The sequence below is a fragment of the Schistocerca piceifrons genome, chromosome 8 (genome assembly GCF_021461385.2).
Source record: "Schistocerca piceifrons isolate TAMUIC-IGC-003096 chromosome 8, iqSchPice1.1, whole genome shotgun sequence".
NCBI lineage: Eukaryota > Metazoa > Arthropoda > Insecta > Orthoptera > Acrididae > Schistocerca > Schistocerca piceifrons.
The window spans coordinates 240,033,712-240,061,468 of NC_060145.1; the positions used below are offsets into that span (position 1 = coordinate 240,033,712).

General features: G+C 41.8%; 1 protein-coding gene across 1 annotated transcript; it reads left to right on the forward strand.

The window, feature by feature from the left end:
* The first annotated feature begins 2,287 nt into the window (after positions 1–2,287).
* On the forward strand, positions 2,288–16,716 carry LOC124712004 (larval/pupal rigid cuticle protein 66-like). The gene is made up of 4 exons (XM_047242291.1): positions 2,288–2,384; positions 8,056–8,232; positions 16,094–16,289; positions 16,492–16,716. The coding sequence occupies exons 1-4, from the start codon at positions 2,370–2,372 to the stop codon at positions 16,536–16,538; spliced, it is 435 nt and encodes a 144-aa protein (XP_047098247.1). The 5' UTR covers positions 2,288–2,369; the 3' UTR covers positions 16,539–16,716.
* The last annotated feature ends 11,041 nt before the right edge of the window (positions 16,717–27,757 follow it).

Here is a 27,757-nt window from a genome sequence, read left to right on the forward strand (position 1 = left end):
TACTTAATGTTTAACAATGTCTATAAAATAGGGAACACAAGGAAACACTTCTTAAAGTAAAAAAAAAAAAAAAAAAAACAACAACCTTGTAGTGTAACCTAATGTACTTCATTTTAAAATCACTTAAAACAATAAGTTTTGTATTGTTTACAATTTTTCAAAGAAAATCTTGCATATTTCCCGTTACTCCCCACCCACGGGGCAGAATGGGATAAGGGTATTTTTTGTTAAATTATTGCACAAACGTTGAATTTGAATTACGAATTTCGTATTAAACTATGACAAAATGTTGTATAACAGGCAATTCGGACTAAAGAATGTGTAATTTAAACAATTAAAAAGTCATTCTTCAAAATAAGAAAATATTTTAATGTCATTCCAAAAATTGTGCAATGCTTAATAACCACCAAACCACTAACTACTAGCCCTTTCGACAATATCCACAAGTCAGTATTTCCTCTTCATCTTCACTGTCTATGCCAGCACATGAGTTGTGTGCCCACTCTGGCATGCGACCCAGCCCTCATTAGAAACGGAGTAGAAGTCCCCACAGTAGAGACACTCAGCATCCTCTCTCTCTGATTCTCTCTTCTTGATCATCTTCTTCCTTTTATTTTTCTTAAGGTCTTTGATGTCCTCTGTTTTGGTTTTTTTGTGTGTACTGTTTGATATTTTTGCCTTAAGTTGCATTGCACCTGACGTCTCTGTCCTGACATTGTTTATATTTGTGCACCCTCCTCCTTTCTGTAGGCCCACTTTACGTGCGACAGCATTCTGCAAATTCTTCTTATAAGGAGAATCTGTTTATACGACCGTTTTTTCTTTTCGTCTTGTAGTCCGCCGAGTATTTTGACAGATTAGTGGGATTGGAATGACAGCCTCGGGCGATATCTGGAAAGCTGAGTTGTTCGGCGAACATAGCTGGTTGGGAGAGTCTGTCATCCATGAACATCCAGCCTGGGTTTGCTTTCTACTTGCATCAAAATATGACGGGGCAGAACGGGACACTATCCCATTCTGCCGCGTCCTTTTCCGCCCCAAGAGCACTTTTGAGGTTAACAACTTTTATGGAGTGTAATAACTGACATATTTAAACGCGTTAAACAACAAAAGTATAACAAAAGCCATGCACTTCAAGGGAATGTGTCATTTTAGGGTATACAATTAACAATTAACAGCTTACCTGGCGTTGAAATTCACCAAACGTTAGAACAACGCAAGCGGTAACGTGACGGACAACAATTCACTTAGATCTCGCACTTCAAATTAAATCAGAATGGCTGCCCTCACTTCCCTTCCATTCGGAGAAATAGTTACATGCCCATACAACAGGTTGCAACACTATCCAGTCTAGAAAAGAGCAATTTCCCATTGTGCCCCCCTATCCCGTTCTGCCTCGAGTTCCCCTACTAGTTAGGAAACTTTGAACTTCTGTATCTGAGAAAGGGATAAACATATCAAGAAAATTTTCGAGATTATTCGAGATCAGGATCTTAGGAACATACCGCACAAATTTCAGCCGTTAGCTGTACATACACATTTTGTAACTTTCGGCTGGGCTGGGTTTTGATCCGCTGGTGACGGCGAAGATGTAGTAAAAAACTGTCTTTGGGCGGGGGCGGGGGGGGGGGGGGGGGGGAGGTGGGGTGGTTTCGAGGAACCGCTCGTGGATTAATGGTGCCTCTACAAGCCCCATCAAGAACTAACCGAGTTTCTCCACCTGCCAAAGAAGAGGAAGTGTGCAATATTCACACTTTTGATCCTGTACTGTAGGATAGTGAAACTAAAACGGTCCTTCTGTTGGCTGTACAAATGGTCCCTAGCCCAAGGCTATCAAAAACATTTGACCCTACTTTTTTATCACCAATAGAAACCGAGGTAAGAGCACGAAAAATTTCGTTTTTATGTGCGATGTTTAGAAACATATCTGTAAATACCAATTATCAGTCTAAACGTGTTGATCACATGTCTTGGTGTTTTTCATAAACGCAGGAAGTTGTCATAGGAGCTCGTCCATCGGCCATTGAGTAATTCTGCAGTGGTAACGCCGTTAGTGGTCGTCGTGGTGGTCAGGGCTTTCTTCTGCGTCCTTCACAATGTCGCTCGTGCGGGCAGTGTGCCCAATCACAGTCGCCTGCAGTTATGCAGCTAGCTGTCACCATCAGCCACAAAACTCCAGCGCTTATAGCTGCTTTTTCAGCAAAATCACCAGTGCGTGGCGACCAGACGGCGGTTGCCGTGTAACGCGTGCCTCCAGCAAATTGACGAAAAACGTCAGCCGCCTGTGGCGGCGTATAAAAGCGAGACCTACAAGCTACTGGTTACCAGTGAAGTGAACCGCACAGCAGGGACAACAGACAGACACGACAATGCTTCGCAGTCAGGTGAGTTGCGGTGTTGATCACAAGTCAAGACTCATTTTGCTGCGAAAGTAGGTGTTTCGTGGTGACGGTCAGTAATAATACTTGCCATTGACAAGCTAATTTACGCAGTATCTGTGATCCAAGTCTATCTATCTTCCCTTGAAAAGTGTTAACTGTTCGAAGTGGCTCAGGGGTTCACGTCTCCGTTTCGCTTCCCACATTCAGGTTTTATTTTGAAAAAATTAGAATTATTTATTTCTCCAGCCTTGCCTACTCCGAGCAACCTCTGGAATAATCACAGCAGGTAGGCGGGATGTATCGTTGAAGACTTCATTCCGAAGATTGGTTTGATGTAGCTCTCCACACTAATCCACCCTGTACGAGTCCTTTCATCCGTACAAGTCTGCTTCAGTCTACATTCATTTGGACGTGTTTACTGTATTCGAGCATCGGTCTCCTTCCAAAATTCCGTACCCACACCCCCTCACCCTACTCCATAACAAAATAGGCGATTACTTGATGTCTTAGGTTCCTTTTTTAATTAGATTAGGACTTAAATTTTTCTGTTTGCAAATTTGGTTCAGTACTTCCTCACTGATTAGTAGACGTAGCCATCTCTTCTGTAGAACCACATTTCAAAAGCCTCTGTTCCCTTCTGGTCTGAAATGTTTATCGTCTCTGTTTCACAGCAGTTCCAAAAAACCTTTTAGATGCGGGCAAAGGCAAGGAACTGTGAGAGCTACGTTTAATGTAAAGACGCAAACGTATTTAAAATTAGAGAAACTTTTTCACAGTTGGTTGCACTGACGTTTCGCTAATCGTCAGCTTCACGTGTGCCACGAGGGTGGCTGCACTGACACCATACTGGCTTTACGACGGTTGCAGGTGTCAAATTCCTGTACTACCTTATTAGTCAAGATTGTGTTAGGTAAGTTTGTTAAAACCGGCCCCGGCCGGTTGCCTTAGCCATCTGTGTCTACTTGAACCTACGTGCTGTTTAATGACAACGCCGTCGTCGTCATTAAATGATGATTTCAGTTTGCCTTATGAAGTACGTTTGTACTAGGAAAAAGTGACTTCACGATAATGACAATATCGATTCAAAATACCAGTAAGTACGAAGATTCTACTGCGATTCCGTTTCTTGTCGTGATATGGGAATTAGCTACTGAAATTCATCGCAGACAAATTTCTATTCATGACAAAAATTTACCGAAGTTGTCTATGGATATGTAGTAATACGAGGACGATAATTTGTTGAGAAAAGTTGTTCATAATGAAGTAAGCAAGAGCATTCAGTCATCATCCAAAAGGCAGAAGGAAAGATTCAAGGCTAACGTATCCGTCCATAACGTTCCTAGACAGATTTTATTCCTGACACATAAACGACCTCAGTACCACAACCACGGTGGCAACTTGAACAAAAAATTATAAACAATAGATGTGCGTTCGACCACTCAGTTGTCAGTAAGCAGTGTTTGGTAGTAGACGTGCGAATGTAGTGTGTCAACGTTGTTGTGTCACAAATCGCAATGATGCAACGAACTGAACATCTCTAAATCAGACATTGTCTAGAAAGTGTTGAAAAAAAAAAGTGCATACAGAGTTTAACTCACATACCCTGGCTACAGAAGAAAAGAGCTTGGACATCTGCCGCAACTTGACTGCAATGAAAAACATGGGTGGTTCTTCTGTGGTGAAATTCACCATATTGCGTTATCAATACGAACCAACCACAAAACGATAAAAGGTGCAGAATGATACTCTGATGGTTCGCCAAGGTTACAAACGTTACTTAGACTGACGACCATCTGCATCCACGACAGCCTGGAAACGCACTGGAGATACCATTTCACAATTGTTCGCAGAACTTTTCGAACGGTGGACCACGGAAGTTCACCTGTTGTGACTCCGTCCATACACTGTCTGAACATCGCACATTGGGTCTAGTACTCTCAGCCATGGCAACAGCAACTTCTTAAACACTTTTTGGTGCAATTGGCTGTCGACCTCTTCCAGGAGCAATTCCTAAATCGCCTGTTAATTTGAACTTCCGAATCATGATATTCAACCCTAGATGACCTCTCTGTACTCCTTTAATGCATCGATACTTGCAAAGACCAGAAGCGTTTGATGTCGTTTTGATAAAACAGGTTTGCATTTAAAGCCCTGCTCATCTTGTCCATACTCACCTTGACCGTCTCCAGCTGTAACGCCTGTGATGCATATGTTTCAACCCTATGTCCTAGTACCAGTGCCGGCGCCTAACGGCAACTCAATACTATCAACCCAAATCCTGCAGCGCACTGTCTGATCGTCATTCGTATGAAGTTGTGTAACAATACGGTAAATAGTTTTCCGTCTGCACTAGCTCAAGTAACGGAAGTTTAATTAAAACGACCCTGTACTATGGAGGAAGCAGAATAATTTCACAGTCATCCTAGCATACCGGATACATAAAGTTACCTAATAAGGCTACGCGGGAACCTTTTCCTCGAAAGAAAACCATTCAAGTGACGCGAACATTTTTCTGTTAGCTGTGCTGACCCGTTAACGGACAAACAGTTCGTCTGTGAAGGAGTTCGATGTCTGTTGTCAGTATCTTTGCGGCTTCAGAAGATGACTACGCAGAAACTGCAAGACATACGGAAAAGAGACAAACATTAATGGATAGAGTATCTCTCCCAGTTTGTAACTCACATCACAGGTGCTCAGTAAGGGCACGCTGTGTGATGCGCTAAACGTCAATAGGTGTGTTAGTTCACCGACGCGAACCGCCTGGGACGCCATGATATTAGCCCGCATTGCAGACCTGTTAGTTGGGTAGCCTGGATGCAGGCGCCAACTAACTCGTTGCGACAATACGGGTCACAGAGTTAACAACGAAACTTAAAAGACAGCACAATGCACAGGAGCAGTCAGTAAGAATTCTGCAAACTATTAGCAGACGTTCCTTCACCAGTGGGACGGCGATATGTAGTAATATCATGCAGCAAATTCCCACTAGTTCTCTGGCAGACTATCGTGGGACTCAAACGTCCTAATGGTGACGAAGGGTTAAATAATGTGACGAAATGCAGACGCTTATCACTAATCCGTAATCAGACACTGCTGGGCTCTTTCTCTTTATTTTGGTTATTATCTTATATTTGTACACATATGAAGAGAGCTATCGGTCAGTACACCAGGTGGACATACTGTTTAACTCGTTCTGCCATTTCTTGACTATCGCCCAGTTACAATGCTTTGCTGCAGAGAACATCGGCGTCAGCGAAAAATCTGCTATTTGCTGCTGACCCTTTCTAATAAGTCGATATGTAAACTGAGAACATTTGCAAAACTTTCTTGAGACATACCTAACATTTCTTTCATTTATGCTGAACATTTTCCGTCAATTGTATCGTACTGGGTTCTGTTATTCAAAATTCTTCTAGCCAAGCAAAAATTGGTTTCTATCATTGTTGTCAGTCATGACTATGATACAACGTTGAAAGGATTTCGTAAGACGGAATCTATCTGCTTATTTACAAAACGTCGAAACTGGTTTTCGCCGAACCCATTCTGATCCTTTAATAGAACATGCTCTGCATTCTGCAATAGGAAGACATTAGCGCTACTGCCCTATACTCCTGTCACCATTTCGTTCATCTTGTTTGTAAACAGGACTGACCGGCGCCATTTTGCACTCATGTGAGACTTTTCGCTGTACAAGTGATTTCCCAGTAAATGTGAGCTTGGAATTTTGGCCGTTATCAAATCTAATACAAAATCCGTCAGGGTCTGGAGTCTTTTGGTGATTTTAAACATTTTTCAATACCGGAGCTTTCTCGTAAATGTGTCTCACTATGCAATAATATCGTCATGCGAGAATATATTTTTAAATGCATGTTTTAAAATTTCATTTTTCTGTCTGTTAAGTTTCGACACCAGAGAGCATTTATTTGATCAGAACTCCCTATGATTTTTTGAGAGCTCTATCGCCAGGTCTGTATGTGGAAAACGTTGTAGGCCACATGTTTGACACTTCTGCAAGACTCACAACTAGCCTTTAAGTTTTCTATGTCAGTTGTCTATTTTCTCTTTCTAGTGAGACTGTAACACTTTCTTTTTCTGGAACGGTCTCTGAAATGCATCACTAAAGTATAGAAGGTCTTTGTCGTATTTTACTTGTTTTTTTTATGTGTTTTTATCGTGTTTGATATGTGCTTGCATGTTTTCTGTATTCATCAAATCTGAACTAATTTTTATCTTTGCAGGATGTTAGTAATTTTCTACCAGTTCTATCATATACAAGTACTCTCCTAGCTTTCCTAGCTTTCTTGATGAATTTTTTGGCTTGGGGATCATCGTCCCCGAAGAGATCACTAAGACTTCTCCATGGCTACGCTCTCGAAAGATTGGTTCTGACTGTAACCGGTGGGCCTAACATATTTCTTTTGCATATGACCTGTTAGAGACACTTGTTTGATAATGCGTCCAGTGTGAACTTCGATAGACCATTTCTCTTTAACATCAATGACATATGCGTTGTTTACCTATTAGTTAGCAAATTAAAGCTACCACCTACTGTCACCGTATTCTTTGGGTATTTACGTGCTATCGATCTTTAGCTATATTTGTGTCTGAAACATCTGATTATTAATCTAAATTAGCTGATAGTTGTTGTCCACATGAGGCATGCAAACAAATTTATTTTGCACATCGCTAGACCTAATGTTTCAGATTCTTCCTATAAACATACTACCTTTTGAGCAGCGTAATAAATCTTTTCCATGTATATTCTTCATGTTTTATAAATTTTTGCTACTTTATGCATTGGGTTTCAACCAACTCTGAGTTCTTAATAGAATATGGAGGCTACGAATTTCTAGAACAGACATGGGCTCTGCGACTTTGATACAAACATTTCTGCAGATGAAAACTTATGGTTTTGTGTTTGTGTCTTCACGTAACTGCTACCCTGTTTTTAATATCGTAAGTTACACTGTTGGTACAGGATAGGAGAAACTTCACAACGGTTGTGGAACGTGACTTAAATTGGAATTTTGAAATTTGTGGTAAGGCCTTATGAGACCAGACTGCTGAGGTCATCGGTCCCCAAGCTTACGCACCATTTAATCTAACTTACGCTAAGGACAACACACTCGCTCATGCCCGAGGGAGGACTCGAACCTCCGATGGGCGGAACCGCACGGACCGTGACAAGACGCGGCCGTGATTTAAAGAAACTGATGGAAATGTTTCCTTGTGGGATTTCGCACAGCGCAGATGCTAAGTTGTACTGCAGTTTTGTGGGTGGCAGTCCAAATGATGACCTTCATACATGGTTCGGTAAGTAGAGCTGGGTGTCGAGACTGAAATTATCAACATTCACTGGGCTGCTATGATGCAGCTATGCACTTTTTGTTCATTGCCTGTACATCCTGTAGACTTATCAATGTCACGGACGAGGCCACACCTGAAAGACGTTCATACGCATTTCCTTCCTGGTAGCATAGCGCCAACACTCCAGATAGTGCTCCACCTCGCATTCCTTTCTTACATTTTGGTCCTTTAGTTCTCAATATCTTCGTGTCCAAACGAATTGAGCAAGCTGTGTCGTCCAGTTTCTCTTCCGCTGGGCCTTATCCCGGCACAAGTGTTTCGCAATGTAACCGCCATCTCTGACCGCTCACCGCACCTGTTCCGCCAGATGGTGTTCGCGCTGCTGGTGCTGGCGGCGGCCGCTAGATGGCAGGAGGTGCTGTGCGGCGGGCACGCGCACTCTTACGTCCACCAATCAGCGCCTGTCGTGGGCCCGGGGCATCCCGTAGAGGTCGACCATGGTCACGGCCATGGACATGGACATGGTCACAGCGTCGACTACGTGGTGAGTGCAACAGTGGACCTAAGCAGACGCCGCTGCGAGGCGGAGCCGCCACCCTGAAAGATACAGTAAAATATTTTTTCAATAACGTATTACAGAATTTAAATTGCCTTTAAGCATTTCGACTACTTTACACATGGATGTAAATAACTGCGCTCAACTTTTTTCAGTTTGTTGATAAGAGCGATGTTTTTCTTTTTTAAAAAATATTGTAGCTGGTATTAATGCTGCGCCTCGAAACGTCAATTACCTCCTAGCAGCAGAAGTCAGGTGGCGTTGTTCTTTGAGGTTCAGACCTTATAGGCTTCCAGTTCCAGAAGGCTCAGTGAGTTGAGCGCTGCGGCATTGTTAAGGCACGCAAAATGAAACTTATCGGTTCCACGTGTGTACAGGGTGAGTCAGGAGGAAAGGTACGTGTTTTGACGGGTGATAGCATTACTGATTCTGGACAAAAAACTTGATGTGGACGTATTCCCTATTCTGAATGGTTTCTGAGATGGAACACTTTCTATTTATTTTCTGTATTATTAACTGTCATTATTTACAATGTACCACAGTAACACAGAGGAAGTTGAGACGAACATTTTGATACAGGACGCTTGTGGTCGATCAAGTCGGAAAACTACCTCAAACTAGTCTCCAAAAAGTACTTAACCTACAGCGCACCCGCGTCGGGCAAGATTTTCAATATTCCCACGTTCTCTCGCAAACAATCCTAGACAAAAAAATAGGACCTATTTTGACGCAAATTTAATTTAGTTCAATTGTGTACTGAGACACGTTTTCGTTGGTGTGTGCGGTTTTCGAGTGATTAAAGAAGAATGTACAAAAGTGACATTAAACGTGTTCTATCTCGGAAACCATTCACAATAGGTCATATGTTCATATGAAGTTTTTTGTTCAGAATCACTACTACTATTGCGTCTCAAAACATGTATACACATCAAAACAAGTTTTGCATTACCTCGCTTCCAAGAGTTCCGGGACATGTACAGAAAATTGGAATAGAGATCAACGTAAACATCATTTCCGCACATTTTATTGCTCATGAAAACCACACATTGCATGTCGTACCACCATACAGGTGGTGGTCCAGATTACTGTGCACATCGGTACCTCTAATACCCCGTAGCACGTCCACTTGCATTGATTCATGCCTGTATTCGTCATGGCGTACTATCCACAAGTTCATCAAGGCACTGTTGGTCCAGATTGTCCCACTCCTCAACGGCGATTCGGCGTAGATCCGTCAGAGTGGTTGGTGGGTCACGTAGTCCATTAACAGCCCTTTTCAATCTATCCCAGGCATGTTCGATATGGTTAATGTCTGGAGAACATGCTGGCGACTCTAGTCAAGCGATGTCGTTATCCTGAAGGAAGTCATTTACAAGATGTGCAACATGGGGGTCCGAATTGACGTGCATGAACACGAATGCCTCGCCAATATGCTGCCGATATGGTTGCACTATCGGTCGGAGGATGGCATTCTCGTATCGTACAGCCGTTACGGTGCCTTCCATGACCACCAGCGGCGTACGTCGGCCCCATATAATGCCAATCCAAAACTGCAGGGAACTTCCACCTTGCTGCACTCGCTCGATAGTGAGTCTAAGCCGTTGCGCCTGACCTGGTTGCCTCCAAACACAACGATTGTATGGTTGAAGGGATATGCGACACTCATCGGTGAAGACAACATGATGCCATTCCTGAGCGGTCCTTTCGCCATGTTGCTGGGCCCATCTGTACCGCGCTGCATGGTTGCAAAGATTGACCTCATCATGGACCTTGGGAGTGAAGTTGTGCATCATACAGCCTATTGCGCAGAGTTTGAGTCGTAATACGACGTCCTGTGGCCTCACGAAAAGCATTATTCAACATGGCGGCGTTGCTGTCAGGGTTCCTCCGAACCGTAATCCGTAGGTAGCGGTCATCGACTGCAGTAATAGCCCTTCGGTGGCCAGAGCGAGGCATGTCATCGACGGTTCCTATCTCTCTGTATCCCCTCCGTGTCCGAACAACATCGGTTTGGTTCACTCCGAGACGCCTGGACACTTCCCTTGTTGAGAGCCCTTCCTGGCACAAAGTAACAATTTGGAGGCAATCGAACGGCAATATTGACCGTCTAGGCATGGTTGAACTACAGACAACCGAGCCGTGTACCTCCTTCTTGGTAGAATGACTGGAACCGTTTGGTGTCGGACTGTCTCCTTGTGGAACTCAGCTCTTCGGCTCTTCTTGCAAAACTCCTCGGCAATGTCATCGAAAAATGAGCTTTGAAATTTAATCTGCATCAACAGGTCCTTTTCTGCGAACAAGATGGATAGTGCAGACGGAAGTCTTTATTCTTTTCATTGTGGTCAATGGTCGTTCTACTGATGACGATGTAGCCGGCTGGTTAAAATCAATACATAGAGCTTATATGATTCTGGAAGTTAAATGTGGAGTAAATTTTGATGCAGGAAACCTTATGTTTCCTTCGAAAACTAGTCTGTAAGATGTTTTGACGAAAACATAATCTACATTTCAGAATTTAATACAACAATATGAAAAAACTTTTTGTACATTGTCCTTAATTTTTCAAATGCCTCCATGGGAAACACATCTGCCAAGCTTGAGAACTTCTTTGAGTCAAACATTTCACTAAACTGTAAGTGAGGCAGCAAATCAAATCAAACGTTTAACTGCATGATTGTAGTACCTAATATCTCAAGGTACATTCTCCTTTAGTCATCGTTTTCATACGTTTCTGTGCAATTCTCCTTTCTCTCCTCCTTCTTCAGCCTTGCACCCTATTTTCTCAAAGCCATTGTATATCTTAATGCACAGGTTTCACGTCTCCCACTTCTTTTGCCCAAAATGCAATTACAAGTATTTTGACTGCACAATGTTTAATATAACGTCTGTCAGTGTAATATGGTCTTCAGACAGACACTAATGGAAGTTAAATAGAAAGTCTCGTAACATAATGAGAAATCAACGTGTTCAATTGATAGCAATTGTGTATCAGTTTTGTGTTTCCAAAGTAATTGTATCTATTGTCGAAGTCGCAGCCCTTCCTGTATGCTAGATGTCGTAAACAGCATGTGGCTTCTGTCCGTGTCTCCGTTTGACAACTGTGTTTCACTGGTTCATTGTGCATCTAAAATTCTTGCACGTGTCTTCTCATCTAGTAGCAAATCAATGCAACATTTTCCAGATGTGCCCAGGGCTATCCATACATGGATATGGGATTCTGATTTTTCATACTGTGGAATTGCAGTGTGCAGATTATCAAGGTCCGATTAGCCACGATATTTATTGTTCCAAAGTGATCTATCATTTCCAAGACACAGACATGGCCAACAGAACAGTGTACGAAATGTTTCACTGCCACGAAATCAAATTGTTTCGTTGTAATTATCAGGATTAAATGTTCGTATGAAATTTATGATTTTTTTTATCTGTATTTAAATTACTGAGACAGGGAACTGATAGAAAATTCTTAAGAATATCTAAGTTTTCACGGACAACCGTGAGTGGTAAGATTCGTTAAAAACACTTACCACAACGTCACTGTTACAATCACTCGTTTTGCTAAAATAACATTCAGTCACATTAGACACGATGCTTTCATCCATCAGTAAATTCACTAATGCATGTTGGATCCAGGATAAGAGAAGAGAAAACGTAAACGTGCTGAATGCAATCTTCTTACTGCATGCCTCTATCCATCTTTCACACGAGCTTGGTGTGACGTCACAAACGGCTAAAGACTACCACACCGCTTTGCCTATAGGTTTCGAGTATTATTACAAGGAAGCGCACGTGCAGGTGCAGCACATCTTGTCCAGCCTGCATGCTTTGCACTCATGCGGAATACGCCCATGGTTAAGCTTGTGGGTGTTCTAACGACCTCCACATGATTTTCACGTTCCGCTGCTTACAGCTAAGTGGAGTGACTGAACACTATTTTATTTATAAATGTCTTGACCAAATTCGATAGATAAATTACGGTTAACTGTTTTCGTCTCAGACAGTAACTACCAGAACTAAAAGTTCGGAATCTTGTTAGAAAGCAAATCCGTGAAGCAAAGAGTCATTGTGGTCACTTGATTTAATTCTTAATCACCACAGTGAGTGATTACGACTCGCCGTGTTTCTTTCACAGCAAGATACAGGATATTTAGTTCCAATTATGACTACAGTGTAAACCTGTCAAATGTAATTTATCTACCAAGTGCGGTCAAGAGATAAACGTATAAAAGAGCGAATTGGAAACAGATCGTGTGCTCCAGTTGACAGTGTGAAGTGTCATTGACAGTATCTGAAATTACACTCTAGATTCCCTTTTCGTATCTCTCTTTATTACCCATTAATCGACGTTTAACATTAATGTTCTGATGATGTTACAGATACTTTCTTTTCCAGGCACTGGCAACTCTGTCAGCTGTAGTAAAGGCACGCCAAGTTCGTAAATGTCTCGCTACAGGGTTCTAGAAAAGGGGTTCCCAAACTTTTCCTCTGACAGCACACTTTGAGACACCTGATACTCTGAGGGAACACTATGTTTATTTTAAAGTTTATCAACATCTTTAAAACGTGAAATAAACTTGTTTTATTCAGTGACTACTTCAAATCATAACACGGAAATCATAATTAATTATTTAAAAAATAATTACTATCGCCAAAGCGTCGCAAAAATGGCCATGTTAGTAATAGTTTTTCGAGTAACACTTGTTCACTTACTGCAGAACACCGGTGTTCCGCAGAACACAGTCTGGGAAACCCTGCGCTTGAATATGGTATAATTAGTGTCTCCAGCTAGCGAGAGTTTAACGAACGATTAGCTGAAATAACGACGGGAAATATGTGTCAGTATTTTCAATTGCTAGCAAGGTGCATGGTTGTTAACGGCGTTTCTTTGTTAAATTGCCTCATTAACAATTTTATTTTTGTTTCGTGAGGTACATATTGACTGCCTTGTACGTGGGATTGAACTGTAAAAACTTGTTCTCAAACCTAGTTGAATGGGACACGAAAACGGGAGGACACTCGAAAATTTGAGAGCATTGTTAACAGATTCGCAAATTTCCCTATTGTTGAAGCCAGGAGCGTCCTTTCGAGTGTCTGCGTCTGCCTTTTGAATGTTTGTTTGATCAAGTACTATAGCGATTATAAGTTGGGAGGGACGAAGCCTGGAATGCGTTGACGGTTATCCGAACGCCGCTGTAGATCAATCATCGTGTCTGCAGATTTTCAGACGGATGGAAGAGAGCCAAACAGGAGTGATTGCCTAGAAAGTCGTACAAAAGTGCTGCTTGTGAAAATTAACAGCTATTAGAACGACATAAAAAAGAGAACGCAATCTATGAAAGTATCAGTCTACATTGGACAGAAAATCTTAAAAGAGAGCGGGAGAGAGCGAGAGAGAGAAATGGCGGGAAGGGTGATAGCACAAATAGCCAACACGGGGCAGAAGCAGGCTACTAACTCAAATAAACACTGGTGGATAGATTACATATGTAAGAGAAGGTGAAACAGGGTGGGGAAATCAACAGTATGAGTTTACGGAAGAAGCCTGATATCAATGTGAGAAACGAACTGGAATAAGGAAATGAGGTTCTGCAACTTGAATGGCAAACTTCTCAGTAAAATGAGATAGATGCAAGGTAAAGCGCACATGAAGACGAGGACATTGTGAGAGTTATTCTTGTAAGTCTCCACACTGCACATTGTATGCTGATGGGATAACGTGTTGTAAAGGGTTAGGCCCCTTTGTGTTACTTACAAATACACTTGTCTCCACAGTTAAGGACGTCTAAAAAGCTAATTGGATAAAGAAAAAGAATATGTTTCAATAAATTTACCTCCTCCCCATGAGAAGTTGTGCTACGAGTGTTGCCACAAGTACAATATTCGGCATTGTGATTGTGGCAGTATTTTGATTTGTTTGCACTGTGAAGATTTCACAGAAATTGGGAAAAAAGAAAGCTACAATTGCGGCTTTATTTTTTAGTTGTGTCCTAATTCCTGTGATGATGCAGAATTCTCTATCTTTGTCATTTTTTCAGCAGTCCTCTGATTGGTTCAGGCTCCACTTCCTCTCTAGTGCTAACCTTTTCATCTCAGAGTAGCACTTACATCCCACGTATTCAATTATTTGTAGGATATGTTCCAATTCGTGTCTTTCACTGCAGGTTTTATTCTCTGCAGTTTCCTCTGGTATCATGGCAGATATTCGGTGATGTCTTAAGTCCTACCATCATGGCCCTACTTCTATTCAGTTTTTTCAACAAGTTCCTTTCTTCGCAAATTCTGTAGAGAATCTTATTTACTGTCTTACGAGTTCATCCTCGAGCACCACATCTCAAAAGCTGCCGACTCTCTTCTTTTCCAGTTCCCACGTAGTCCATGATTCATTACCATGCACTGCTGTTTTCCGTGCTTGCAATCTCACAAAATTCTCCAGCAAATTGAGGTCAATGTTTGGAACTAGCAGTTTCCTTTTTGGCCAGTAATGCCCTCTTTGCCCATGTTGGTCTGCCTTTCGTGTCCTTGTTTCGTCCTTAATATGTTATTTTGCCTCCAAGATTGCAAAATGCCATCAGTTCATTTATTTCGTGATCCCCCAGTTTTGATGAGAAGTTTTTATCGCTGACTCCATTTCTGCTACTTATGATTACTTTCTTCTCACTTCGATTTATTCTGTGCACAGTAGATGGTCATTCCATTCAATAAGTCAACAGGCACACTGCTGAACTTGTAAATTTTTGAGTGCAAGTCATAACTTTAAATGAATGTCTCCATAACGATTCCAACGTTAAAATTGTGTCAAAAAATAGCTCTGAGTCCTATGCGACTTAACTTCTGAGGTACTTAGAACTAATTAAACCTAACTAACCTAAGGACACCACACACATCCATGCCCGAGGCAGGATTTGAACCTGCGACCGTAGCGTTCGCTCGGTTCCAGACTGTAGCGCCTAGAACCGCACGGCCACGGCCGGCTTAAAATTGTGTGACAAAGCACCTAAGCAAGAAGCAATTGTAGTTGCACTGGGGGGGGGGGGAAGGGGGAGTGGGTGGTGGTGGTGGGGGGGTAATGAGTTGGACGAAATGCAGTCGAAATACATAATTTGCTGCGTAACAATGTACCAAACATATGAATTTTATCTAGATTCTCTATTTATATAGGCCTTCATATTTCTTTGCAGTGGTAATCCACCAGAGCTGTTTTTTTGGTCTTTTTTTATTCATTGCTATCGGTTTCGAGCATGGCGTATTTTCAAGTGCACCTAAATATAATCAAGTTGTTATCATTATATGTAAATATGTAATATTGTGTTTTATGTATGCTTTGGTGGACTCTTATTTTAGTGCATTTGACACTATTTGTAGCTAAAGAACACCATACAAAAAAAAGTACAACATATTTCTCCCACTTTGAAGAGATTTTCCATGTTTGCTATCTCTCACACATAGAGCCGCAGCTCAATATTATATTTACTACTAACTTCGTTGGTGACGCCACAATAGGAATCAGAACCTCAGTTTAGTGCTAATATTCGAGAATTAGTCATTCACTTTACTTAGAGATTGCGCTGTTTTTAAATTTCCTAGCAGATTAAGACTTTGCACCAGAGACTCGAACCCAGAACCTTGTGTTTCATGGGCAGTGCTTTTGCCTGCTGAGCTGTCCAGGCCCGGTTCAGAAGGTGGAGATTAGGGGAGAGGTACTGGTAGAAGTAAACCATTGTCTACGAAAGGTAAAAGTTTCCCATTCGAGTCCTACTCCTCTTTGAAATTGTAACTGGCAGGAAGTTTCACTACTAATATTGTCTGTTACGGAGTAACGAATGTTTCCATCTTCATTCTTCTGCGACAGGCGTACCCGAAGTACGAGTTCGAGTACGGGGTGTCTGACGGGCACACAGGGGATCACCACTCCCAGAAGGAGCACCGCGACGGAGACGTCGTGACTGGCGAGTACTCGCTCAAGGAGGCGGACGGCAGCGTGCGCACCGTCAAGTACCACGCCGACAAGTCCGGCTTCCACCCCGTCGTGCACCACTCGCACCATGGTGAGTCCTGATTAAAAAGAAATAATGTATCTTCATTTATAGATGTGTTCGTGTCACGGCGTGCAATGTACGGGGAGGACTCTACCAATTTTAGATGCCGACAATTTAGCAGTGTTTTCTCATGAGTGGTTCGTGGTCACTGTGTCATTGCCGTAGATCAGTAGCAGATGTACTAGTAGCTGACTAGGTGATGCTGTTACAGGCGTCAGCGCTGGAGCTGGAGGCTACGAAGGCGATTATGGATACTGAATACGGCTCACCAGATCGATTCGACAACTAGTTAATGGCTGTGAGGACTGTACAAAGATGCTCATCACTTCACTAATGACACAAATCTGCATGTTAAAATGTTTAAGATTAGTTGTTTTCTTGTTTTTGAACAGTGAATCGTTTTGTATTCTTAATAAATTTGTCTGATATGTTGAAACAATTGTTTTATTTTCTTTTTCTCTTATTCACTTTATCTAAGGTTAGAGTGGAGATCTGTTGTTGCCAATAAGTCACAAACAATTGTTTTCATTAACATCCGAAATATGTCAATAGACCTGATAGAAGTATTTAACAAGTTACACAGTGTGAAAAGGGTTTACGAATGAAGTTGAACATATGGCTGAAAATAAAAGTATACGAATCTTCAAAAAAGAAATCTGGTTTCTGAAACGAGTCTCGTAAGTTTTTCATGACACTCTATGCCAAAACGCAGTGTTTGTCTATTAAAGTATCAAGCACGAATTCCGTATTTGGGTGGCTTTTTAGTTTATCTTGACGAATCTATCTCCAAATACATTTATGTCTTTTGTGTGGCATTTTAATTTTTAAAATAGGCTATGATAATGTAGACACTTGGCAAAAGTACAAAGATATCAGCAAGCTGTGTGTGAGCACGAGATGTTTTGGCTGCAGCCTTGTGATTTCGCTAGTTAATATTTAGCAAGAATTATGAATTTTTATATGAAAGACTCGTGTCTTCTGGAGATAATTCCTCTTGCCAAATAGACAACATTTTTAAAAAAATGTGGCCTTTTTTGTTTACTGGGGATTGCTCCTTTGTAGAACTTCCGAGATATGAAACTGTGTACTTCAGCGATACTGGCAGGAATGTGACCGCTTGAGCCAGAACAGTAGGCAAGCTGTATCAAGTTGGGAAAGTAAAAGAGGGGTTCTTGAAGAACTGCAGCTTTCACGGTGAGCGATCGCGAGGTCAAACGGTAGAAGCATTGCTCGCGGTAGGCAAGTTAGTCTTGAGACACACTATCTGTCGGGAAGTTCTACAACAACTCGCACTCCTCTGTCGAGTAAATCTGTGAACGACGTTAGATTGTCGCTAAACTATTGCTCCTCGGTATTCCTTCTTCTATTAGACCAAAAGAGATAAATCAGTCGGCAAATCATTTCTATCTGAAGGAAAGAATGTGGATTAGAGATCGGCACAAAATTTTAATTTTGAGATGTTTCTGTGAACTGCCAACTTCAGGCATACGCGCAGCTATGTCGCTTTGTCACACAGTGTAAAAGATACCCATGTTTTCCGTGAATGCAGTGGTCCAGTGTATGATAAGTAAATACTCTGAATCGCCAAAGAAACTGGTATAGGTAGCGTATTCAAATATAGAGATATGTTAACAGGCAGAATACAGCGCTGCGCTCGGCGACGACTATATAAGACAACAAGTGTCTTCTATTAAAGCCGCCGCAAGAGCGATGGGATACAACATCTCCGAGGCAACGGTGAAGTGGGGATTTTCCCCTACGACGATGTTTTCCTACGACCATGTCACGAGTGAATCGCGAATCTCACGAATCCGGTAACACATCAAATCCGACATCGCCGCTGCCAGAAAAAGATCTTAGAAGAACGGGCAAACGACGACTGAAGAGAATCGTTCTATGTGTCAGAAGTCAAGCCTTCCGCAAATTTCAATGCTGGGCTATCAACAAGTGTTAGCGCACGAACCATTCAACCAAACATAATCGATATTGGCTTTCGGAACCGAAGGACTGGAAACATGTTGCCTGGTCAGTCTCGTTTCAAATTGCATAGAGCGGATGGACGTGTACGAATATGGAGACAACCTTATGAATCCATGGACCCTTCATGTCAGCACTGGACTTTTCAAGTTTGTGGAGGCTCTGTATTGGTGTGGGGCGTGTGCAGTTGGGGTGATATGCGACCCCTGATACGTCTAGATACGAATCCGACACGTTACACGTATGTAAGCATCCTGTCTGATCACCTGCATCCATTCGTGTCCATTGTGAATTCCAACAGACTTGGACAGTTCCAGCAGGACAATGCGACACATGTCCAGAATTGCCACAGAGTGGCTCCAGAACCCTCTTCTGAGTTGAAATACTTCTGCTGGCCACGAAACTCGCCAGACATGATTATTATTGAGCATATCTGAGATGCCTTGCAACGTGCTGTTCAGAAGGCATCTCCACTCCCTCGTACTCTTACGGACATACGGACAGTACTTCTACGTGCTGGAGAGAGCCCTACACGATATTAGGCAGGTGTACCAGTTTCTTTGGCTCTTCAGGGTATTTTTTCACCTAAGAAAGAAAGAAGACGAAGTTTTATCTCCTGTCACCGACGAAATCATTACAAATGGAGTGAAGCTCAGTTTGGGGGAATACTGACCCATAAATCATTACTGAAGCTCGAGAACGCTTCCTCCTTGCATTATATTGTTCAGTGACATCAAAAGTATGCCATTAAACAACTATAGATGTAAATGTTTCACAAAATTAGCATATAAAAATGAATTTAATATTATGTCACCGACACTAACAGAAGCACAACAAGATTCGTTGGGAACCTATCACCAGGTTCAGCATTGGCATGGAGTTAAAAACATGCAAAAAACCTGTGCTTTCGAACATGTCCGAAAGAACAGATACCATCTTCATATATATAAGGCTCACCGGCCATTTGACCATTTTATTCTATGTGGATGCACAAACAGTTCCCGAACTCTTACGGGCATCGGCAAAAAGCCGCGAGTAATGAGTATAATGGGCAGGGGCACTATGAATATAGTGCAGGACAATAAGTTGGAACGTGGGTCTCACGGGAGGTGTGCTAGAGAAAAGTCCCTGCAGTTGCCCTGTCCTCTGTGTCCTTGGTGGGTCAGATGGATAGAGCGTCTGCCATGTAAGCGAGAGGTCCCGGGATTGAGTCTCGGTCGGGGCACAATGCCTGTATGCAGCTAAGGGTATTCATTTCATTGTAATAAAGCTTTGTATCTTATGCTTAAGTTTAACTGCGTGGACAGCGCAGTTGTGATAGTGGTGGTAGTGCGGGGATCAGCGAGAAAGAAAGTTTCGTATACGATCGAATTATGTGTAAAGTAATTTTTTATATGTGTGTGTGTGGGGGGGAGTCAACGAGAAAAAGTTTTTTAAACGCTTGAATTATGTGTAAGATTTGTTGGAAGTCGATAAGTGCTCTTATCCTCAAATTCTGGAAGAATAAAATCCGGGAATTTGCTCGCTGTCCGTTACGTAGCCTCAAGACAACCACACAGTTACACAGTTTCAGACTGTAAGACGTGTCTTATTCTGTTAATCTTTCAACATGAGAGTATGATAGCATTTTGAAATTTTTAATTCGGTCAGCAATGACGCCAAATATTGAAAAATCATAGTTTTGTCGCCCTTGGAAGTCGTTGGATAGGCCAGTCTGCAACTGGAGTTGGATTCCGCGTTCCAGGATAGTCACTTGGCATATGGTCAGCGGTCAACTAAATGTTTATAAAATATATACACCGTAAAGTTTAAACAGTTCAGCCATGGATGTCACGTCCACAGCACACTAGTGTAGCTTCGTTTCGGTTAGATCGTCAGCGAGAGCACCTCGTGGTCCTGCTTTTAATAATGAAAGTACACCGTTCGTTTGTTATGTATTTTTATGAGCTTCAAACAGGAACGACTTCAGCAATGGATAGGGACTGTGATTGCTATGTACAGATGCGAGCTGAGTTGGTGACCCTTCGCTCAAAGCTCCAGGTGGTATTGGCTTCCATCTCACAGTTTCAGGCTTTTACCAAATGGCAACACTGTGAGGAATTGGCTGTGGGGATATGAAGGACTTCGAGCATGTCCCACATGTCCCCCAATCAGTCCACTGCTGTGGCTGCCCTGGGTACTGCCTGCACTGAGATTGACCCCTCACTTGTGGTGAGTCGTAACTACGTTAAACTACCGAATGTTTGGGACAGATTTCTGGAGTTCAAGAAATGGTTAACATAAGGATTGTCATCATAGTATGTGCGTTATTTGTGATCGTGGTCGAGTGGGAGATAATTCCAAAGTCTGGCAGGAAGTGAAAGAATTTTCGAAGGACCGATCGTAGAGCCTTCCCAGTTCATTTAACGAACAGATTTCGAGCGTTATCTGTGGCTAACGAAGTCTCTAAGCCGGATGCAGTCGTCCGCCATGTTCCAGAGGAAGTATCTCCGTCCGCAAGGTCCGGGCTTTGACAGAGGGTGTGGATTTGCTGATAGGAGCTCCAACATTAGGACCGTAATGAGTACCCTTAGGAGCATGAATGGCTACCAAGCAGGGGAAGGAAGCCAGTGTGCACTCCGTGTGCATACCGGGGGGAGTCATTTCGGATGTCATTCCGGATGCCATGAAGAGTACAGGGTGCCAACTGCAGGTGGTGGCTCATGTCGGTACAAATGACGTGTGTCGCTTTGGATTCCGTCTGGTTTCGGGTGCCTAGCGGAAATTGTAAAGACTGACAGTCTTGCTTGCGAGATTAAGGCGGAGCTCACCATCTGCACCAATGTCGATAGAACCAACTGTGATCCTTTGGTGCAGACCCGAGTGGAGAGTCTGAATCAGAGGCTCAGGCGGTTCGGTGACCATGTAGGCTGCAGATTCCTCGACTTGCGCCATCAGGGTGGGGGTTCTGCTTAATAGGTCAGGAGTCCACTACTCACAGGAAGCGGCTACACGGATATCGGCGGCTGTGTGGAAGGGACTGGGCGGTTTTTTAGGCTAGAGGGTCCCAGGAAATCACAGAAAGAGCGTCCGTCTAAAAGGGGGCAGGTAAAACACAGTAATTGTCGTAGAAACGATCGGTATTGCAGTTGTAAATTGTCATAGCTGTGTCGGGAAAGAACCAGAGCTCCAAGCCCTAATAGAAAGCACTAAAGCTCAAATAGTTATAGGTACGGAAAGCTAGTTAAAGCCGGAAATAAGTTCAACCGAAATTTTTCCAAACGACCTAACAATGTTCCTAAAGGATAGATGAAATACAGTTGGTGGCGGAGTATTTATTGTTGTCAGAAGTAGTTTACCTTGTAGTGAAATTAAAGTAGATAGGTCCTGCGAAATAGTATGGATATAGGTTATACTTGACAATCGTGCTAAACTATTATTTGGATCGTTTTCCCAACCCCCGACGCAGAAGATATAGTTGCTGAACAGTTCAAAGAAGACTTGGGTCTCATTTCAAATAGGTACTCCACTCACACAATTATAGTCGGTGGTGACGTCATTCAACCCTCGATGTGCTGGAAAAATTGTGCGGCAGGCGTAAAACGTCATCCGAAATTGTACTGAATGCTTTCCCAGAAAATTATTTTGAACGATTAGTTCATAAGCCCACTCGAAGTGTAAATGGTTGCGAAAGCATACTTGACTTATTAGCAACAAATAATGCTGGACAGATAATGAGTATCATGACGGATACGGGGATTGGCGACCACAAGGCAGTTGATGCTAGGCTGAATACCGTAACACCCGCAAACGTCAAAAAGAAAAGCGAAGTAGAAATGCTGATAAAAATATCCTCAACGCCTTTTTAAGAGACAGTCTCCATTCCTACCGATCTGATCATGTAAGTGTAGAAAAGTTGTGGAATGATTTCAGAGAGATAGTATCGGCGGCAATTGAGAGATATATACCACATAAATTAATAAGTGATGGCACTGATCCCCCATGGTGCACCAAACGGGTCAGATCGCTGTTACAGAAGCAACGAAAAAAAAAACATGCCAAATTTAAAAGAACGCAAAATCCCCAAGATTGGCAAAGTTTTCCATAAGTTCGAAATATAGTGCGTACTTCAGTGCGAGATGATTTAACAACACAACGAAATTCTGTCTCGGAATCTGGCAGAAAACCCAAAGAGATTCTAGTCATACATAAAGTACACCAGTGCAAGACGCAATCAATACCTTCACTGGGCGATAACAACGTTGAAGTCACTGATGACAGTGCCACTAAAGCAGAGTTATTAAACATGGTTTCCCGAAACTCCCTGTCCAAAGATGTCTTAGTAAATATTCCTGAATTCCAATCAAGAACAACTGCCAAGATGATAAACATAGAAGTAGATATCCTAGGTGTAGCAAAGCAACTTAAATCACTTAATAAAGGCAAGGCCTCCAGTCCAGTTTGTATACCAGTCAGGTTCCTTTCAGAGTATGCTGATACAATATCTTCATATTTAGTTATTATAATCAACCCCTCGCTCACATAAATACTGGAAAATTGCTCGAGTCACACCAATATCCAAAAAGGGAAATAGAAGTAATCCGCTGAATTACGGGCCCATTTCAGTAACGTCTAATTGCAGTAGGGTTTTGGAACATATACTGTGTTCGTACATTCTGAATTAAATCGAATAAAACGATTTATTGACACGTAGTCAGCACGGATTCAGAAAATATCGTTCTTGTGAAACACAACTAGCTCTTTGTACTCAATGTGAGTAGCCCTCCTAGATTGTTTGCAGGTGATGCTGTCATTTACCGTCTTGTAAAGTCAACAGATGGCCAGAACGAATTGAAAAATGATTTAGATACGATATCTGTATGGTTTGAAAAGTGGCAGTTGACCCTGAGTAAAGAAAAGTGTGAAGTTATTCACATGAATAAAAAAAAAAAAAATCCGCTAAATTTCAATTACGCGACAAGTCGCACAAACCTGAAGTTGTAAATTCAACTAAATACTTAAGGATTACAATTACAAATAATCTAAATTGGAACGATCACATAAATAGTGTTGTGGGTATAGCAAACTAATGACTGCGATTCATTTGCAGATCACTTAAAAGGTGCAACAGGTCTACTAAAGAGACTGCTTACAACACGCTTCTGCGCCCTATTCTGGAGTAGTGCTGTGCGGTGTGGGATCCGCATCAGGTGGGACTGACGGATGACATCGAAAAGGTTCAAAGAAGGGCAGCTCGTTCTTTATTATCGCGAAATAGGGGAGATAGTGCCACAGACATGATACGTGAATTGGAGTGTCAACCATTAAAACAAAGGCGTTTCTCGTTGCGACGGGGTCTTCTCATGAGATTTCAATCACCAGTTTTCTCTTCCGATTGCGAAAACATTCTGTTCGAACCCACCTACAAAGGGAGAAATTATCATCACGATAAAATAAGAGAAATCAGGGCTAGCACAGAAAAATTTAAGTGCTCATTTTCCCCGCGCGCCATTCGAGAGTCGAACGGTAGAGAGACAGCTTGACGGTGATTCATTGAACCCTCTGCCAGGCACTTTATTGTGAATAACGGAGCAATCACGTAGATGTGGATGTAGATATAGATGAAAACGCAGACTAAGTCTGAATATTCATAATATTTTATCACAGATGTTAGTTTCCTTGAAACGAAACATGAAACCACCGCATTTTCGTAGGTAATTTGTATAAAAAAAACCACTTCTAAGGTTACCGAAGCCTTATGAAGAACCTAAAATCTGTTCCCCTTAATGTAAGATAGATACCGTCACAAGTCGAGGATTTCGACTTGCATCCCTTTAGTGTAGTAAGATCGTATCATAGGATGAAGATCTGGTAAAGCAGGGCAGTTGGTACAGACTTCCACACACTTATTTTTCTACAAAATGAAAACACTTACGACTTCGGGAATGGAAATAGAACATCTTTCCTGCAAACAAATAACTGAAAACGAAATCTATCCATTACATGCAATGCAACTTATGAAAAAATTCCCTGAAAGCACTTTACTGTAACACAGCAACCTTCTTTGTCAAACACTTGCAATGACACTGCGTTTAACAAGATTACACTTTTCAGTAAATATTATTCCATTTCTCATACAGATTATTCGATGTTCAGAAAGAACGTCTGCTACCCGTGAAGTAGAGAAAAGTAAAGCTAAGCGTGGAAAAATCTCATTGCATTGTTACGTACAAATTTTATTTTCCAGTTGACGCACGCACTAAAATTTCAGCTAGCGGTGTCCTATCTGCCGAAAACGGAGTGTAGGATCCGTCATATTTTAATCACTTTAGGAGCTACGTCAGTGGATCACAGACATGTTAATGAGCGCTTTGCAATTCGCTTCAAAACATTTCGGCCGACAAGTGATCTATCGTATTCCAAGCACACATGAATTTGAAGCCATTTTGACTATTTTTTGACCTTGACTGTCTCAAGAAATATGTAAAAGTTTTTTAAATTACCGCTACCTGTCACAAACTTTGTTACCTATTGTATTACTTATTTATTTAGCGACATGTTTCGAGGGAATACCTCATCTTCAGGCTAAATGGCATTACAAAAACAATTTTACAGTAATGTCATACTGATGTTACATAGTCTTTTCATAAATGCTGTGGTTATCCTGTGGAAGAAGAGAAAACTTGGTAAGAGGCGATGTCACTTTGGAAGCTGGACTGATGTTTGCGTGACAATGTTTTGTAACGGTCACGCACTTTGTTCTTCTGGTGTGGCAGCCTCGTTGTGATGCGCTCAGGTATTCCCTCGAAACATGTCGCTAGGTAAATAAGTAAATAAGTTTGTGACTGGTAGCAGTAATTTAAAAAACCTTTACACAGATGAATTCACATACTCAAAGCATTTCTTCTCAAATTTTGGAGCTAAATTGTTTTGGTGAACAGTGAACCAACATTTTTAGTGAAGTTCCCTGTTCAACATAGTTCTGGAATATATTTTTGGACTATAACAGATGGGCGGAAAACCCCATTTCAAATCCACTTTACAAAAAGAAAAAAAAGCCTGCTGTTACATCAGTTACAATAAAAAAAACCAATTTCTGGATATAGCGATAAAATGAAGTGCACTAGAGGGGTTAAGACAAAAGCGTTCGACTGTGTTCCGGCCATGAAATTAAATCATTCCTGTTATCGTTATTTCAAAAGACTGATTGTATAATTTTAACGATAATTACAAATCATCAATCAATTATCGTGTGATACAACAAGACGTCTGCAAAGGATACTACATTGCAGCAGGGCCTACACAGTTATATTGTTTTTATTAGTGGTAGTTGTCAGACACAATGCGTTGGCAGCTTGAAGACTTCAAATTTCTGTTAATTCATAAATCAAGGAATTTACATACAGTAAGTACAGTGCACAGAGCACATAATTTTAACTGGTTAATTTTAAACTGGGTGCAGAATGGGTGTGAAACATGTATCACTAGGGGGAGGATTGGGATATTTGTAACAAGTGTCTGTTCTCAATGTGGATAGTTTAGCTTTCTTTTGTGAGGAGGAGACGTAGATAGCGGTGGGTATGCGCTGAGAGATGCTTCACCATTCTTTTAAAAACAGAACGTTACAAACAAAAAGTACCTGTTGTCTCATTAGTACGTGATTTAATAAAACACCACGAAACTTAATATAATTTATGTTTCGTTCAAAAATGTACAAATGTGTGTGAAATCTTATGGGACTTAACTGCTAAGGTCATCAGTCCCTAAGTTTACACACTACTTAACCTAAATTATCTTAAGGACAAACACACCCACCCACGCCCGAGGGAGGACTCGAACATCCTCCGGGACCAGCCACACAGTCTATGACTGCAGCGCCCTAGAGCGCTCGGCTAATCCCGCGCGGCTATGTTTCGTTGTTTTAAAAATAAAAGTGCTCATATAAAATTCTTTTTCACTCAAAAGTTTAGTTGGCGCTAATCTTGGTGACGGGTGGGTGGGGGTGGGGTGGGGGTGGGGGGGCTTACTAGCTACTGTCTGATTAAGATCAGGGGTATCAGAAAGTTTGTGAACCAGTATGTTGTAATGGAAGTAACTATCATTTCTGGAAGCTGTCTGAGAGTAATCGCTTAGTTTACTTGAGTGTAAAGTGTGCAATGTTTGTACTGAAGATGACGATGAGAGAGTATAGATCTTGGCGACGGCATCCTGCGTACTCGCCTCTCATAGTACCAGCCACATGGCCGGTGTCTAAATGACTTTTTTTTCCGGAGAATACGAGGGCTACTGAAAATTAATGGCTCTGAATTTTTATGTGGAAACTCCTAAAGCTTTTTAACCACAACAACCGTTATTATCAATCTACACCTTTATTTTTCATGTCTATATATATATCTGCAACCCTCTACAGGCAGACGGCTCTGAATTGTAACGTCTAACATGGCAGTATGTAACGTAACAACGTTGGTGCCCGAGAAGCAGCGCGCTATAATCGATTTTCGAATTTGAATAGTTCATGCACACACGGAGCGCCCTCTTCTTCAGCACGACAATGCAAGACCATACACGGGCGCTGTCACATCTGCAACAATCCGACGCCTTGGGTTCACTGTCATCGATCATCCTCCATACAGTTCCGACTTGGGCCCGTCCGAGTTTCAGCTTTATCCAAAACTTAAAGAACATTTTCGAGGACTACATTTTCATGGTGATGAAAAAGTACAAACAAAGGTGAGGTTCTGGCTCCATCACAAATTCAAACATTTTACAATGGCGGTATCAACAAACTGGTCTCTCAATGACAGAAATGGTTTCGTCGCCGGGTTGACTATGTTGAGAAATAAATATGTAAATATGAGGAATGAGGATGTACAACGTAAGTCTGTTTTATCGAAAAAACTTTAAGAGCTTTCACATAAAAAAATCGAAGGTATTACTTTTCGGCAAGCCATCGTGATTGTAAAGAGTGGTATGTCTGCGTGCACAAAAAATAGTTTTGTATAATGGGCATTGCAATTAGTGATTAAGTGTAAACAAAAACAAGGTAACTTAATATTTGATATTAACGTTTGCTAACGGATGACCACTAAACAAAGGTGTTATTGGTCTGTGTCTTAGAACTTTTGTTTTATGCTCAAAGTGATTTCCTTTTAATGAAATGGATTTATGTGTGTAGCTAGTAAGTGCTACAGACAATGGAAATAAGTACATAAACTAATAATGCAGCAAGTCATGACAGCTACACGAGCTGTTGCGAATTGCTCGAGTTAACACATTTTCATGTGATGATGACAATGAGTAAAGCAATGAGCCTCATGAAATATGTGTCTAAGTCAAGATGTTATTGCACGAACGGTTTTTAATGTATCTATATCTCTTTAGGTATATTTCAACGTCACATCGGTGTTATTATCGAGCCGTAAAGCAACACAGGAAAAGTGCCTTTTACCTTGATCAACTGCGCTTCCTGGTACTCGCGGACATTCCCGTAACTAGGGCGCTGCTGCCTACGGATGTCGCTA